Raw genomic sequence first — 16,900 nt, forward strand, 5'->3', positions numbered from 1 at the left:
AGAGTGGTGTCTTTTTGGAGCATTGGTGGTGAGATGAATTGTGGTTACTTCCTTCTTCTTCTTCATTCTTGCCTCTTCTTGGACACAAACTGAAATCAGTTCATTGAGGCTCCACAATTCTGCTCTTCGGTTACGTTGATCAAGCAGTTCTGAAATATGAAATCCGTCAACTATGCAGGGTTTGTTCTGCCGTGGGCGATGACTGCATTGTTTTCGCCTTTCTCAGGTTTCTGTTGTCGAGGGTGGATCAGGATGTTCCAATCTTGGAAAATTGTAACTGAGTTTCAGAATATGAAATCGACGTTGCCTTGGATGTTGCAGGACTTGTAGAACTGGAGGTTGCCTGTGCGTAGAGTGTCCTGGTTGCCTAAGAATTCACAGTTCTCAATCACAGAGAGATCACTGTCTGATTTAAAGGCTGCTGCTTGGTGGACATCAGCGCTTGCTGTGTTCTGGATTGTGAGCCCACTGGCCATAAACCCATCACCAAGAACTCCTATATAACAACAAGTGTTAAGAAAAAATTAGCATCCTTACTTGCTCAGGAAACTATTAAACTATAACAGGAAAATTCTCAAGGAAAAATTGTTGCTTCCATATCACTTTTTTAACCCACAAAACATGGGTGAAGTTGTGGAAAAATGCAAACCAAAAAGAAAACATGAGAATCAAAATAATAACAGGTTTCAAATTAAAAGAAACACATTTATGTTTCGTCCTATGACAAAATTATTGGTAATTGCTCAAAATGAGAAGCAAAAATATTCTGATAAAAACGTCCCACGACAAAAATATTCTAGTTATAATTCAACTGTTTTTTTTTAAAATAATTTTTTTTTAAGGTGATTGCTTAGATGTAACCAAGATTTTTTCAAATCCTCTTTTGTCAAATATTTCTATCTAATGATACAAGAGTTATGTCTCTCTGTTTTATGTGTGTTGGGGTCTTTTTTCGTCGGAAGACTCATCCGAGCTTGTTGATTCTTGGACCGCCAAAGAGTGGTGAATCAAGTCGTCGTTGCCTCTTTTTTCTGAGTTAGCGAGAACTAGGCCCAAAGCATCCCGAGGGAGAAGCAAGTCCTAGGGGAGTACTTTATTTTTCTTCCAGTGGCTGCGTGTTTTGTGCTGATGTTTCCAGCAGCTAGACGAAGTGATGGAGATGGTGCATTGATGTTGCACAAGTTTGGCATGAGAGTTTGCTTTGGTGAATCAAGATACTACTAGGCTTAGCATGAGAGGCTTGTGGCGTGGGAGCTAAGAGAAAATGAGCATAAAGAAAGGATTAAGGCTTGAGATTTTGGGTGTTTTCTGCAGCTAGACGAAGAGCTTGCGATGTTTGCACTTTCTTACCAAAAAGGTAATGACTATGGTTTCAACTTAGCTTGAGAGGATGGGTGTTCAGATTTAGGATGGAACTTTTTGAGAGAGAGAGAGAGAGAGAGAGAGAGAGAGAGAGAGAGAGAGAGAGAGAGAGAGAGAGAGATGGAGATAAATGATGGGTTGCTTGAGTAGATTTCCAGCTGCTTGACAAATGCTTGGTCATGCTTTTGCATGGTTGAAAATGACTTGATGATGTTGAACTGAGATTATGCGAGCTGGACATGAGAGCTTGGAGTGTGGGAGCTAAAGACCTGTAAGTTTAGCAAATGAGAATGCATGTGCTTGGCATGGTGTGGATAGGCTTGAGTTTGGGTGTTGAGAACTTGTTGTTTGTGGCTATGGCTATGGTGACTTAAGAGTTTTAAGAAAAGGATGATGGAAGGAATGAAGGAAACATGCATCTAATGCTTAGGAAATGAACTTTAGCCACAACCTATACAACAAAAATATTCTAAATGGCGAATTCATTTTGTTTATACTAGTTGAGCTAAACGTCTTTCATTTTAAACCTAGTATCTTAGCATAGTCTCTTTGAACACAAATAGAAAAAAGAAAAAAGGAATAGATCTTTACCCTTGATGACCTTTTCTTGATTTCTCAAGAATGAACACCTTTGTTGGAAAGGCCTTTTCTTTCTCCTGATTTTGACTCTTTCACCTTAAGGCTCCAAGATTGGAGTCCTTTACCTCACCACACCAAATGCTCCTAGAGATGAAGAGAAGGCAATCAAGAAGTATGTATGCTAGTCTACTTATTGACTGGACCAATTTTTGGTTTATGGAAGATGAGATACAAAGATGATCACTCATCAACCAAAGTAGGAAACCAAAAGCCCTAGCTAGGTTTTCTCTAACGCTTAGCTTATATAGGACAACACAAAAGGCAATTGGGTGGGTGTTTGGGGCTCCATTTGGTCTATGGGACATGTCATCTTATGCCACTTATCCCTTGGGCCCAATAGCCTTTTGGGCTATTTTGTCCATTTCCTTTTAAATCATATTTAAAAGCCCAATCTAATATTTCAGTATGTCAATATTAATTCCATAATTAATCTTTTAATTATAATTTAACTATTAAATTATAATTATAGTCTTACTTAATTGACCCGATCGAACTATTTGACTTTGGTCAATTGCTCCGGTCAACATGTTGACTTTTGACCGTTGACTTTGACATTTGATTATCAACCATTGACTTGTGTCTCTTCATATCATTTCTCCTCATTTGTACCTCTAATCACATTCTTTTGGGTGTGCAGATCTACAGGTTCCCTTTAGCAAGGTAATGGATTCACTCAACTCCTCAGAGATGATATACGAATTAAGTTCCACGATTTAATTCTTCCTATTAATAAAGGTTAATTGAAACTTTTTACGACATCTACAAACCATGGTTGTCGCCTAGCAGCAAGTCACGGTTATCCGAGCTAAATGAGACGTTGTGAAATAACCTATTCAAATTGGAATGACCACGCAATTGAATCCTTCTCTTATGTCAATACTCCTTATTCACATTATTAGATCATGGAATCCGATTGTCAATATCCTAACGTGAATCATTCCTTTTATATGATTATCCTGGTAAGATTTGAAGACTTCTTCTTTCAAGTCTTATCCACTACTCTGCGCAGAGATTTGACCAATCATATCTTGGAGTATCCTCTCTCCTTTATTGAGAGTAGAGATTCCTTGTTGTACATTCATTTGCTTCCATGACTCTATTGAGAATCCCAATGAGCACCCATAAGCTATGCCTAATTCAGCATGATCGTATAGCGCCCCCAAAGATTAACAACATAGCCACAAAATATCTATGATGCCTCAAGTCTAAGGATTAGTTTGCACCATTACAATTTATGAGTTCCAACTTGACATGTGAGTAAAGACTTCCATGCTATAACTCATGTGTTAGATCGCGTTCAATGTACTTGTTCTTCTACAAGCACCTACACACATATTGATGTATCTCCACACTTAATGACTTGAGACCTTGTCATTCCCTACATATAGAGACGATATTGTGTGTACTTATCTTTGCCGAATATTAACGCCTAATCAATATTCCTATGACCAGGAACATATTCAGGATTTAGGGATGATGAGAAGTCTCCATGTTTGCAATATCCACTTCTGTATTCCTTGGATTATGGTTATTCTACATATTGAAGGATAATATAGGATGATTTAATGTATAAAATAACCTTTCTTGCCCATTGATAACATAATATGTCTTTTATCAAAGATGTCCTTAACTCTAACTATTACATAATTAGATGGCTTTAAGGGGATATTTCTAACAATGACAAGCTTGAGGCTTGAAGGCTATGGTGTTTATAGCTTGGAAGGGTATGAGGAGGAAGGGAAATCTTGGAGTTATGCTTGGTGAGGCTATAAGGAAGATGGAGGATTTCAAGGATGAGAAAGTAGAAGAAATCGTTGTGATAGTTGAGGAATGGCTGGGATGGCTGCTGGAATGCTTGTAGCAGCCGAAGGGAGGAAGGAAAGTGGTCTGATGGTTACTGGGGTGCTTGAGCAACCAAGAGATGGAGGTTGATGACTCAGGAATGACTGTGATGACTGCTGGAATGCTTGCAGCTACTGAAGAAATGGTGAGTTCTCATGGTTGCTGAGAGGCTTGCAGCAACCAAGAGAAGTTGGTTTTGCCTAGGCAATGCCTTCCAATTTATAAAAGGTGAAGGGTCTCTTTGGTTTCTAATAGATAAAAGGAAGTGTTGAAGCTAGTCTGTTTCCAACGAGTAAAAGGGAGCATTGGGACATTCTTTTTTCCAATAAGTAAAACTAGGCATTGGAAAATAACTATTTCCTATGGGTAAAAGGAAGTGTCGGAATTGGCTTGTTTCCAGTGGATAATAAGGAGTGCTTGAAGAATATCTCATTTGCTCACCCACATTGGAGAACTCCAAGTAATGGGCTTGGACTTTGGTGCTCCCAAGTAGCTAGCCCAAAGTCTCCATTATCCAGAGCTTTCATGGGCCTTGTGGACCTCCGTAGCCTTCCACACCACAATCCCTCGTGCAAGCCCCGTAAACCACATGAATTGGGTTCATGTGAGCTTGGTAGGTGATGGAGATATGAAAAATGTATTATTGGCTTGGCATGGCATGCGCACTATTTCTATATTTATTTAATGAATTAATTTTCAAAATACAGCTTGAATTAATGCATGACCAACATTATATTTATATTAGGCTTTAAATGTCTTGGATTTCTCGTGATTTTTTGGGCCTTAACAATGTATTAGTACGAAAGTTCTTTATTCTTGATAAATTCTTAACAAATTACATCTCTTGAAAATTAATCATAGAAATAGAATAACTAACTGGACTCACACGAAATCATTTGCATTCATACAAGGGCCAGTTTATTACTTTTACGTTCAACATGTTAGCCTTTTTTTTTTTCAAGAACCTTTAAAAGGCCATACAAACCTTCACAGAAAAACCCATGACACCCACAATTTCCTTTCGCCATTATGTAAGAACCCAGTAAGGTCACAGTCCTCACATCGTGGTTGTCTGCGGACAAGTCTAGAATATTCTTGACCATATTCTGCGCCGTGTGAAGGCCATCGGTGGAGACCTGGATGGCGGACTGAATGGTATTTACCATTCCAGATTGTAAGTTTGGATGGCGAATTAATTCAATGAACAAATAATTCAGGAGCTCATGACAAAGACAAAGGTGAAATGACATTCAGCAGTATTGTACAGATCAGAAAGCTACTTTCATAACAATAACTGTGCTATCTTATTTACAGTGCAAGATTTGCAGATTACAAGAGCAATAATCCAACAATGTACTTCACAATGGGAGAGAGATAAGCAACAATCAATTGCCCCAAACCAAGTGAAAAATATTTTTACTAGCACCCGCATTGACAACATTGTTGCTCTGTGTTCTAAGCATCTCCCCTTGTGCAGCCACGTCACCCTCCTATTTAAATAAATTTATTAAATTTGAATGAGTACAACGAAGGGGAGCAAAAAAAAAGGTGCAGTTCATTTAACCACCCAGCATACAGCAGAAATGAATTAAACAAATATAAAGCAAATGATGGAAGAAGATTAAATTATGAAATAAATAGATCAATGAAATTAGGTAAACTCTTTAAGAAAAGAAGAAGAATAAAAACCACTATTGAAGTCATATGGCATTTATGACTTCAATAGAAAAGCTTAAGGATGATCTTCACCAAACTAGTCTACCAATTATAATTTCAAACACTAGACAAAACATAATGGACTGTATAAGTTTCAATGTGATTTCAAAATTCTCCAAACAAATCATTTTATCTTTAACCGCTTTCAAGAGAACATCTTCTTTAGGATCATCAGTGTAAGGATTTCCTTTATTAAATGATATGCAACACAACCTCTGTGTGGCACTCAACAAGATTGAACAATAAAAACACGCAATTCTATTTGCATCCCCATTTCATCACTCCCATTTTGTCCTTTTCCACCCTTTTCCCTCCTTCCCCTATGGCCATGACACCGCCAGTGCTAATTTGATTATTTTTAAGTTTAAAACGAATATTAAAAGATTGAAAATTAATGAAGGTGAAATGGAAAACTTTCGGAAATGTTTCATGTAGGGAGATGTGATGCGCGGAAAAAGCATTGCAAATAAGATCACCCTATGTGGCACACTTTGGTGAAACAAATGGTAACTATCACATTTCAAATTCCAAGGGAGTGAGGACTTACAAGTAGAGAGTAGGCACGGGCAAGAGATAAAAGCGTTGGGTACAAATCCAGAACAGCTAAGGCAACTTCCTCAGTTACCTGGGGGACCTGCATTCAAAATTCAAGATGTATGTCTTGCTCACCACTTCATCACTACAAATATTCTACTTCTAGACCAAGCGAGAACCAAACTATGTCATAAATGTTGATTCAAACAGCCATGGAGTAATTTACCCAGTTCTTCATCAAAGAGCATACACGATATTTTTAATGGAGTGTTTATGCTAAAAAAGTACAAGCAGAAGGGTGCAGTACACCAGGGACAAGAACACATCCAGAAGAATCCAAGACAGGAGAATTTTTTAAATAACTTGATAAAAATGTATCTCTTACTTTGATTTTTTCTACAATAAATCTAAAAAGGAAATAATGTAGGAACGCAGAATTTAATGTTTTCCATTGTTTTTATACATGAATGAATCCATAGTCTGTTATATTAAGGGATCAGAGCCAACATCTGTCAAATAAGGGAATGATATTCCTTTCTGTCAAATAAGGGAATGATATTCCTTTCTGTCAGAAACAGTAAATACCTGCATGAGCTGAATGGCAAATACATCACTGACTGTCATTTTATCCAGTTCTTCACACCTTTTGATAAATTCATCAAAAGAGGGGCAAATCCCGGCATGTCTATGTTGTTCCTCAGAGTACTCTGATTTGTAGTATTGAGTTATTGCTTGAGTAAGATAAACATACTTCTTCAGTGTATCAGCCAAACCAATGGTTCTCTGAACATCAAATCCCTCCAAAATTTCAGTTGTGAAACAGCTGCACAATATGAGAATTATAACTGTTGAAGCGAAATACTAATAGTTACCTTTTGCAATCATTAGGACATCTATAGAAGGATTATTATATGATCCTAAGTGCAGCTTATGATTGAAAAACAAAAAACAATTATATCTTGCGTAAATCTTTAGTTTTTCATAACAAGATACCTTTTAACGAAAGCCAGAGGTTTACTTTCCTAGTTTAAACATAATGACTCACACTAAATGAATATCTGTAGTCATGCAGCAGGAAATGGAGCAATTAAGAATATTACAGGAATGCTTACGCTGTTTTAATGCTTTCTGCAGCTTCAGAACAATTTGGATCGCCTTCCAGAAGATATATCAGTTTCTTAAGTCCACACCTCTAACATATGCAATTGAAAAACCAAACATATCAGAATAACGTAAAAATAATATAATTTCACAGTAAATCCAACATTCCATGAAAGTTAAACCATCAAATGCATGTAAAACACACACTAGAAGTAAACAAATTTCTCTAGTAAGTATTGTAGCCAAAAGAGCCCACATAAATAGACAAAAGAAAATAAATAATAAACAAAGACAAACCAATCATTGTTTTAGTCATGACTAATAGTCATTCACAACACTTGAATGTAGTGCATCATAGTATCCTTGCCCAAACATAAAGTCAGGATGATATTCTATCTTCATTCAAGTACTGTTGTCCACATGCAGACAAAATCTGATGTCATCAACATGCATACATGTTTTCTCCACACATACTTTTGATTCATCTACTTTCAATAAGCAAACAAATGTTTATCTTCAATACCTACCAGTCAGTCTACATAGACTGGGAAAATAAGAGCTTAGATGGTCATCAAGAATACCAGAAGTGCATCTGGCCAAAAACAAACAGGCACCAAGGTATTTGCCTAGGTACATGTATACACTATACAGGATATATATTGTTGCCTTTCAAGTTCGTCATCCTTGACATGAGCACATAAAAATGTTACAAATCCTCAATAGGAATATGTATTCGGTCTTTCTTCTAAAAACAAATTCTGCTTTCAGCCTTCTATTTTGATATTCTCTCCTTTTCATTTTCTAACTAAAATTGGTTATTTAACATTTTCCAAATAAGATGCAGTAAATGCAAATAGATATTAAAAGGTGAAGGTAAAGTGCAAGAAACCCAAGTTGTGCAGTACTAAGCATGTAAAAAAAACAGCTTAGTTATGCTGCAACATCTGTAAAACAACATGCATGCAATATATAATAGCAACTTCACACATCAAATAAAGACAAAACCTTGAGTCTTTTCATTAAGAGCCAGTACCATAAGTCTCAGTTTCTGATCCCTGTAACGGTTGTCTCTGATTGAACAACGTAAATCATCAACTTTCTTCCTCTCAACAATAAAATCAAGTACATATTCACTCTCAAGATGTTTATGACGAGCTATCCAGATTCCATCTCCAACTGGTAACCTCCTAACCTGTAGACGAGTCAATTTGTTAACTCCAACAGGTGGAAAGAAGATTTGTAACAAGAACAAAGACAAGAAAGTTTAGTAAGCCACAATTGTTTACATTGTGAAACAACAACTGGAAAATTCACTGTTCTCAAAAATCTCAAAAATCATCTTATGATGCCATGTGAATTAACAATCAACAATTTGAGATTTGAAGTAAAAAACACACATGAGGAACACAAACAAACCAAAATATTTTTAACAACAAGAATGAAGGTTCCGGAGCCAAATACTTGCAAGTTCTCAAAGTTATAACTGAAAACTAGCCAATTTGAGTTCGGGTTTTAGCAATGGAATTATTTACAAAAAGGTAAAAACAAGTAGTATGAATTAGAAGTATGACTTTGTCATCATAAGTAGCAAGAGACTAATGTTAAAAGTCAATAAAAAATGTGGAGTTTAATTATAGGACTCAAAGAAAGTAGAGAGATTTTGCAAATCCCAGGCAAGAATAGGGCCACTGAGGAGACATGCGGCCTTCTTAAACTACTAAGATGTCCCAGTGAGGTGAAAGTGAAACTGACTAGCTGAAGCCCTACTTATCCAAGTTTGAATGGATCAACTCAGTTGAGTCCTTCATACAAGGGAAAACCAAAATCCCATGGTAGGTTTTTTGCTTTATAGAGGGCAGGGAAAAGGCCAAAATAAGCCCCAGTTGCAATGTCGTAGGTGCTCAAAACTGCGTACTCTAAATTCACGGTAACGTTTTTATGTAACACAGCATTGATGTGGGAACAAACCAAAAAGGTAACAAGAAAAACAAAGATGAATGCATAAAAATAACACACTTGCAATAATATTACTGACAATTCCACAGGTATATACTTTTCAGAAAAAGGCCATTATCTTAGCTCACAAAATTCACTGTGCCATTACATAAAAAACTAGCTCATAACTGAAGAGGGATACATGAAAAGATTCCTCATTGTATTTAAAAGTTTCAGCTGACTCAATCATGAAGTAGCAAAATATGTCAACCCTATACAAACACACAAAAAGTAACAAAAACCAAAACTAAAAGTTGTCATGTTTTGCGAAACTGATACAAAGTAAAACATATAAAAAGGATACTCGACGGTACAAATTCTAATTAATGTTCAAATAAGTATTAGAAGAACTAGCACATGAACGACTTCGAGAACTGACCTCTATTTTGATTTTGAATTGAGTACGAACATTCTCAATTATTCTCCCAGGTCGTGATCTAAACACAATATATACAAAATTAATCACAGTTTTATGAACACTAGCAAACCAATGGACAAAGAATAGGAGTAAACACTAGTATTGAACATAGTAAAAATGCAAGTATCCAACATGAAGAGTACATACAAGGGAGACCAGTTACAACACGACACAGAAATGATGACATGACAAATCTAAAAAATTCAGGAAATGGACACAGGGAAAGGTGCTCTCTTCTCTCTCACTGATCTCCCTCCCTTCGAGCAATTGAGGTGGTGGGACTAGGTTTGGGGAAGGTCGCAGGGGAGAGGGTGGGAAGAGGGCTGGGGGATGATCAGAGGAGATGATTGGGGAAGTGTTTTGTTCTAATTATGTTCAACTTTCATCTTCTCTTACCATTTTTTTTATTTTTATTTTTTTTGTTTTCAAAAAATGCCCACAGAAAAAGCCCAAACGAGTTCTTTGGTTTATTCCTTATCTGTGTTTTATGTTTCATGTTTTCCCTGTAGAGCCTATGTAGGGAAGTATAAATGCATAGAACAAAGGCGGCCAAGCCAAGGTTTCTCCCAGTCTTTGATTCTTCTCTTTTTATTCGTAAATTCTTTAAATTAATTTGATAAATTATTGCTCTGTCTTTCATTTTGAAATAATTATCACTTAACCACAAAACTCTTTGATGTCAAGAAAGAAAACCAAGTATATTTCACTAGCTTCAACACGAAAAGAAATATGGCAGAAGAAAAATCATAAGTGACTGACCCCCGAGTGGCAAATTGCTCTCGATCATCCAAAATCAAGATCACTTCATATGCATCTTCAAATCTCTCCCCAAAGCTTAGAGGCGGCAAGGAAAAGACATTCGAACTTGCTTTGAAACCATCTGATCTAGACTTTGGCACATGATGACTCTAAGAAAATCAACAAGTCAATGAGCAACATATAACAGTATACTCAGCTGTGTTCAACACTACTGGAAAAGGTGACTTTCAAATCTAATAAAGAAGTGCTAAGAGGTTCCTACTTCAGTGTTGCAGATCTACAACTAAAATTAGCATGTGACTAACTACGATTTTTAGTAAAATTATGCATGGAACTATTTTTTACACTTTCAATTTGACATGATATTTTCAGATAGATAACAATTTAAAAGAAGGCATCAAACTTAGCAACAAGGATCCAAAGAATCTAAGCCTCATATACGATTCATGGTTCTGCACCATAGGTAGATTTTGGAAGAAGGGCTGAGGAAGCCTCAACTGAAATTTCACAAAAAAAAAAAAAACAAATGTAGGCAGTTAAATAAAATAAATTTTTTTCTGGGTTTACAATTGGAAAACAAGATCTGGATTCTACTCCACTTAAAATACTGAGCAGTCACTTTTTGTGCATAAGAAAAGCCAAAATAAATAAATAAACAACAACTTCGTCTGTTCAAATATTCCCAGAATCATTTCCAAACTAACTTCATTCATCTCAAAATAAATTTATCACATTTCTTAATTGACATTTTTGCAAATAAATCTACTTAACAACTCCCCTTTGAGCTTCAAAGGATGGGAAGAAATAGGGGGAAAGTAAGTGAGTCCACATCCCATGACATGACAGGATATTATGGACAAAGAAAGCCCAAATCAGAGGGAAGGTCTAAACTGAACTGAGCAACCAAGACCAAACGCTTTAATTAAAAGTTTAATCTTGGAAAGGAGGGTGTTCAGCAATTATAATAAATCAATGAAGATTGAAACTGAATATTATTCCCAGTCCACAAGTCAAGATAAAATTAAAATTAAAAAGCTAGTTGGACATATACCTTCTTAATGTACAGCCGTGGAATATCAAATGATTTCTTCTTCCTACTCACGTTAGTGGATAACAATATCATTTCTGGGGATGAGTCAGGATGAGCAAGCTCCTGAGATGAAATATTGTCCACATCCAGAACAGAAAGCACTTTGGCATTAGCAGTTTTTTCAATGGGGTTTTCCATACCAGACCTCATGAGACATTCACGTGCAGCTTCCTGACCTTCTTGACTAAGCATGTACCTGCAGTTTCTAGATACATTACCATATGCTAATAGCAAAAATGCAATCAAACCGCAACTTGAAAACTTCCAGGTCTACGTTTATAATCGCCATAATACATCATCATTTGCTTAAGCCTGTAATCAACTCAAATGTCAATTACCTAAAAAGAAAATATTAGCCCATTGCCGGTTGACAAGACATGCTTCTATTAAATGGAAAAGAATTAAGTATTGCAACGATTCTAATAAATTTCACATGATAGTTATCTGTAAATCATCATTCATGTGAAGCAGATCTTTCCTACTATATACTTTTTGGCTGTGAATGATTTTGTAAGTAATTCATTTTTCATAAAGACAATGTAGTTTATTTTTCCTTGTTCTGCGTAAATTTGTGAAGGTCATAAGGCAAGAGCTCTTGCCATTCAAATTTACAGGTACAGAGGCAGAAAAACGATATAAGATAAATATAAAATTCCTAGACAGCATAACAAAATAAGAGAAAGAAATGTAGAAACAAAATAAATACTTTGCTGGGCAACTTGATTTGATAACCAGTCCCTTGGTTACTAATGTCTTCATGCAGGACCATCCACTATACGACTCCCTTGCAGAACTCCCAAAGCGTCCAGCTTTTCCCTTTCCCTTCTCTGGCCTAAAAGAGCAGAGAAACCCAGTCTCAAAACATCACATACATTCAAATTAAACCCAAATAAACAAAAATAAAATAAAAGATAATTACAGAACTAATATCATAAATTAATATACATAATTGGCACGCGAGAAAGCCCACTTGCTTCAGCTGCATCGATAAGCTCCTGTTTACGCATAAATTCATTCCCATTTCCAATTCCCCTGATGATAACTTAACATCAGAAAAATCCAATTTCACAAAACAAAACAAAAAATGCGACAATAGAAATTCAACCACAGCTGTGTGAGAGTGCACTGCATTGCATATTAGCTAAAGAAAATTCCAGTTTACCTGTAAAGTGTAATCAACAATGCAAATGCTACAGAATTCTTCTGAGGAACATAGCGTCTGCTTCCTTTGGTTCTCTTATCTAAAACAAAATGCATATTTGACAACAAAACTAATGAATTTGACATGGAGATCATATAACAGAGAATGTAACGCCAACGAAGAATGAAACGCACAGTTTTTAGACAAGTCTTCTGGTTCAGAGCTGCCTGAACCGGTCTCGGAAAACCCTTGCATAAGGCGCGAAAACCAACTTCACCACGTCGCTTGGAACGCCTTCAGAAAATAATGTGTTGAGGGATGAAGAAGGTGAGAAAGTTGGGAGAAAGCCTTAACGGGCCAGCGGAATGAAGTAGGCGTTTTCGGCCAAATGTATGTACTACGAATGAGAGGAAATTTTTTTTACACCATACCCAGTTTCTGTCTCTAGACACCCTTTTTCATTTTCTTTTTCTTTTTCTTTTTTCTTTCAATAAAATGGCACTCATGCCATGTAGTTATTCTTCCTATATATGAAAGTCATGTTGTATATCTAAGTACGTAAACTATTTGGTGGATCATAGTTCTAGTGAGAAAGGTTAATATTCTTTTTCCTTCTGTCAAATGAGAAAGGTTAATATTCTTCAAGTTAGTGATGTGGTTAGGATAAAAACACAATTGAATTTGAGTTATAACTTTTCATTTTTTTATAAGTCAAAATGAGTTTTTGGAGCTTATGAACAAAGCAAATGTCAGAAGTAATTCTTGTGAATTGACGGTGTATTTTTCTAATTTTGAATGTATTTACTACGGACTAAGAATGTTAAAATATAGAAAAAAAATAATAAATTGAAAAAAAATGACACTTGGCAATGATGGAAACGTGCGTCATAAGTGCTTTTGATGGGTGTTCTTTTACCATAGCACCGCATGTCATTTAAACTTCACTTTTCTTGTTTTTATCTTTAAAAATTCACACAAAATTATTTTCAAAAATCATACAAATACAATTTGCTATAAAGCTTATTACAACATTATCTTTGATTATGAAGTTCCAAATCAAATTTTGATTTAGGAAAACTAAAAACTAAAAACTAAAAATTGGAAGTAGAGTTCTAGTGAAGAAGGCTAATGATTCAATTTAGAATTATAATTAGTATAAAAACAAAATTGAGTTTGAGTTATTAATGTATTTATTATGAATTTGGGAGATTAAAGCATGAAGAAAAAAAAGGAAGAGAATGACACGTGACAACAACATAAGGATGCATCATTAGTGTTTCTAACGGGTATCAATGTCATTCTCTAGTAGTGTCATGTGTCACTAAAACTTCATCTTTTTTTATCGGGAAAAAATTTAGTAGTTAGGTAATAAAATTCTAATAAGTTGACCCTGTTGTAAATATATAAAGTGGAGCCCACCTCCATTAGAAGATGCTTGCCTATAAATAAGGCTTCCCCCTACTTGTAATACATATACAGATGAGTGAAGAAAAAGATTGAATGAGAAATCAGTTTCTATACTCCTCCTCTCTATCTCAATTCTCTCCAATTTCTCTTTAAGTTATAACACGTTATCAGCACGATTTCGTTCAAACAATACCAGCTGAATTTTATGATGAAACCCAGTCAGAAAAACACAACTGATACACTCTCTTTCTCTCTCCTTTCTCTCTTCCTCTGAGCAATTTTCAAGCTATTGAAAATGAGCTCTCAGATTTGCAGATCCGCTCCTAGAGCTGCCAGGCCCTTCACCCATTTAAATTCAAATCCCTCCAGAGCAGTTTCAAAGCCATCGAGCTTTCAAAACAGAGCCAACAGCAACAGTAACTTGCTTCAGATTTTCCAACCATGCCCGCAAGCCAATCACTCACAGTCTCACAAGGCCTTCAAGATCCATTAACAGAGCAGCCAGGCCTGCGCAGGAGGCTCTCTTCTCTCTCCCTAAAGCTTCAGCCCATTACATCCCCTGCAGCACCATACCACGAGCAGAAGAGGGCTTTCCAGCAGAGAAAGCAGAGGGCTTGGCCTCAACCATTTCATCATCTTCGTCCACATCAGACTCGTCCTTGAATTCCTGGAAATCAGTAAGTTTGAGGAAGGCTGTCCACATCAGAACCCACGAGCCTCTTGAGCTCTGACCTAACCTTGTAGAACACATGCCTCCAGCTTCCTCTGTTGTCAGAGCCAAGAGCACAGCAAAAAGATGGGACCGTACAGATCCTCGTCGACCATGGCAGTCCTCCTCTTCGCGATCTTCACCCTGTCGTCGGCTCTGGACATGTCGATCATCTCCTACGACGACAAAAACGTCGTCGGAGAGTCGAAGTCGAGCTGGAGGACTAACGAGGAGGTGATGTCAATATACGAAGGGTGGCTGGCCAAGCACGGCAAAGCCTACAACGGATTGGGGGAGAAGGATTCCGACTCAAGACGACATCGTTCCAGATTTGACAGAGAACCCAGTCCTAAGAGGTCCAGGAGGGATGGAAAAGATGAAAAAGAGAGAGTCACCAGCAAAATTAATTCGGAAAGTGCAAAGCAGTCTGACCAGGATCAAAAGCACCAGCCCAGGCTGCAAGATACATTGCCACTTGAATCCCCATTAGCAACTGACTCGAGGGTTGAAAATGGGGTATCAAGAAAAGAGTCTGATAAGAAACCCGGCGGACATCTAGAAGAGGCATTCAATATTGGTGATTGCTTTTCGGGCCCCGACCGAAATGATGAGCAGCACCCACCGATAAAGAAAAGCACCCACCGAAATGATGAGATTCCCACCATCTTTTTAATTATTATTATTCTATATTATTTAATATTAATATTAATGCATGTGCTAATGGCAGGTCAAATGAAAACACAGTGACAAGCATGATACCTTACAGCAAATTCGCACGAAGATGGCCATGCTCCTATAATATATATATATATATATGAAAAGCTGATGGTAATATAATATACTATATTTATCTGCCATTCTATTGCTAATCTTTAACAAAATGGACCCTTGGTAATACTAAACATATTATCAGTGGGAGACCGTTACTAATACTAACATTTTTCTTATTTTATTCGGTGGTGGTTTTAACCCCATATTTATTTTATTTACTGTATGGTGTAGGTTTATTACCCATACAACAGTATTTATTTAAAAGGGTGGTGCGGGTTTATCGTCCACGCCTTTACTTTTATTTAAATGTATGGAGCAGAATTAGTGCCCATACAAGCACTTTTACTTTATCGCAAATTTACTTTTACTTAAAGTATGATGTGGAATTGACCCTCATACTTTATGAAATTTACTTTATGAAATTAATTTACTGTACATTATTTACTGTATGGTGTAGGTTTATTACTCATACGACAGTATTTATTTAAAAGGGTGGCGCGGATTTATCGCCCATGCCTTTACTTTTATTTAAAAGTATGGAGCAGAATTAGTGCCCATACAAGCACGTTTACTTTATGAATTTAATTTACCGCATATTTAATTTTATTTAAGGTATGGTGTGGGATTAACGTCCATACAGCAAGCAATTTAATTTATGAATTTAATTTACCGCACATTTACATTTATTTAAAGTGTGGTGCGGGTTTATCGTCCATACCAGTAATTTATTTACCAGCAATTTATTTTATGGATTAAATGTGCTGTATGATGAGTTTTTACAGTATGCAGATCAGGACCAAAAGTTCCTTGATCCTCATCATACAATTACATCAGGACTTGAAGATCCTTGATGATGATGTTAATATGAGAGCTGGCAGTCTCTCCGGTACTATATTTGTAAATATGTGATTGGACTTGAGGGTCCTTGATCCCTGACATGTAAATAAGGACCTGGGGTTCCTTAATGATGTAACAGTACCGTATTGGTTCATAATGCCGTACACATAGATGATAACTGTACCGGTAAATGTACTGTACACATGAATAGATACGTATTCATGACTTGATGAATAGTACCGGATATATGAATAGTGACGTATACATAAATATTAATCATTTTGGGTTAACCATCACTATTCAAAAAGGGAACCTGCAGTTCCTTAAACTCATGGATGAGCAATTAAATGAGATGCCAGAAGTTCCTCAAGATATGGACAATTATGTAAGGGCTTGAAGTCCAGAAATATGTACAGAAAATTGTAAAAATGTCCATACCATGAGAACATGTGATTTTGGCTTGAGGTTCAAAATCTAAGTGTTGAGAACCTGAAGTTCTAACAATTAAATGGACAACCCTTGAGGTATTATTGCAAATTGTGGTACGCCACATATTTCTTTGGCATAAGAGAATGATGA

General features: G+C 36.4%; 2 protein-coding genes across 2 annotated transcripts; one reads left to right on the forward strand and one right to left on the reverse strand.

Moving 5' to 3' along the window:
• On the reverse strand, positions 5,103-13,043 carry LOC18769882 (crossover junction endonuclease MUS81). The gene is made up of 12 exons (XM_020567772.1): positions 12,792-13,043; positions 12,619-12,697; positions 12,402-12,488; positions 12,163-12,288; positions 11,418-11,652; positions 10,367-10,515; positions 9,569-9,626; positions 8,228-8,386; positions 7,206-7,285; positions 6,679-6,916; positions 6,107-6,193; positions 5,103-5,333 (listed from the first exon to the last, which is right to left on the reverse strand). Exons 1-12 carry the CDS (start codon positions 12,850-12,852, stop codon positions 5,229-5,231), a joined length of 1,464 nt encoding a protein of 487 aa, XP_020423361.1. The 5' UTR covers positions 12,853-13,043; the 3' UTR covers positions 5,103-5,228.
• LOC18771624 (actinidain) lies at positions 14,828-15,460 on the forward strand. The gene is made up of 2 exons (XM_020568850.1): positions 14,828-15,290; positions 15,441-15,460. Exons 1-2 carry the CDS (start codon positions 14,828-14,830, stop codon positions 15,458-15,460), a joined length of 483 nt encoding a protein of 160 aa, XP_020424439.1.

The sequence above is a fragment of the Prunus persica genome, chromosome G7, assembly GCF_000346465.2.
Source record: "Prunus persica cultivar Lovell chromosome G7, Prunus_persica_NCBIv2, whole genome shotgun sequence".
In the NCBI taxonomy this organism is placed as follows: Eukaryota; Viridiplantae; Streptophyta; class Magnoliopsida; order Rosales; family Rosaceae; genus Prunus; species Prunus persica.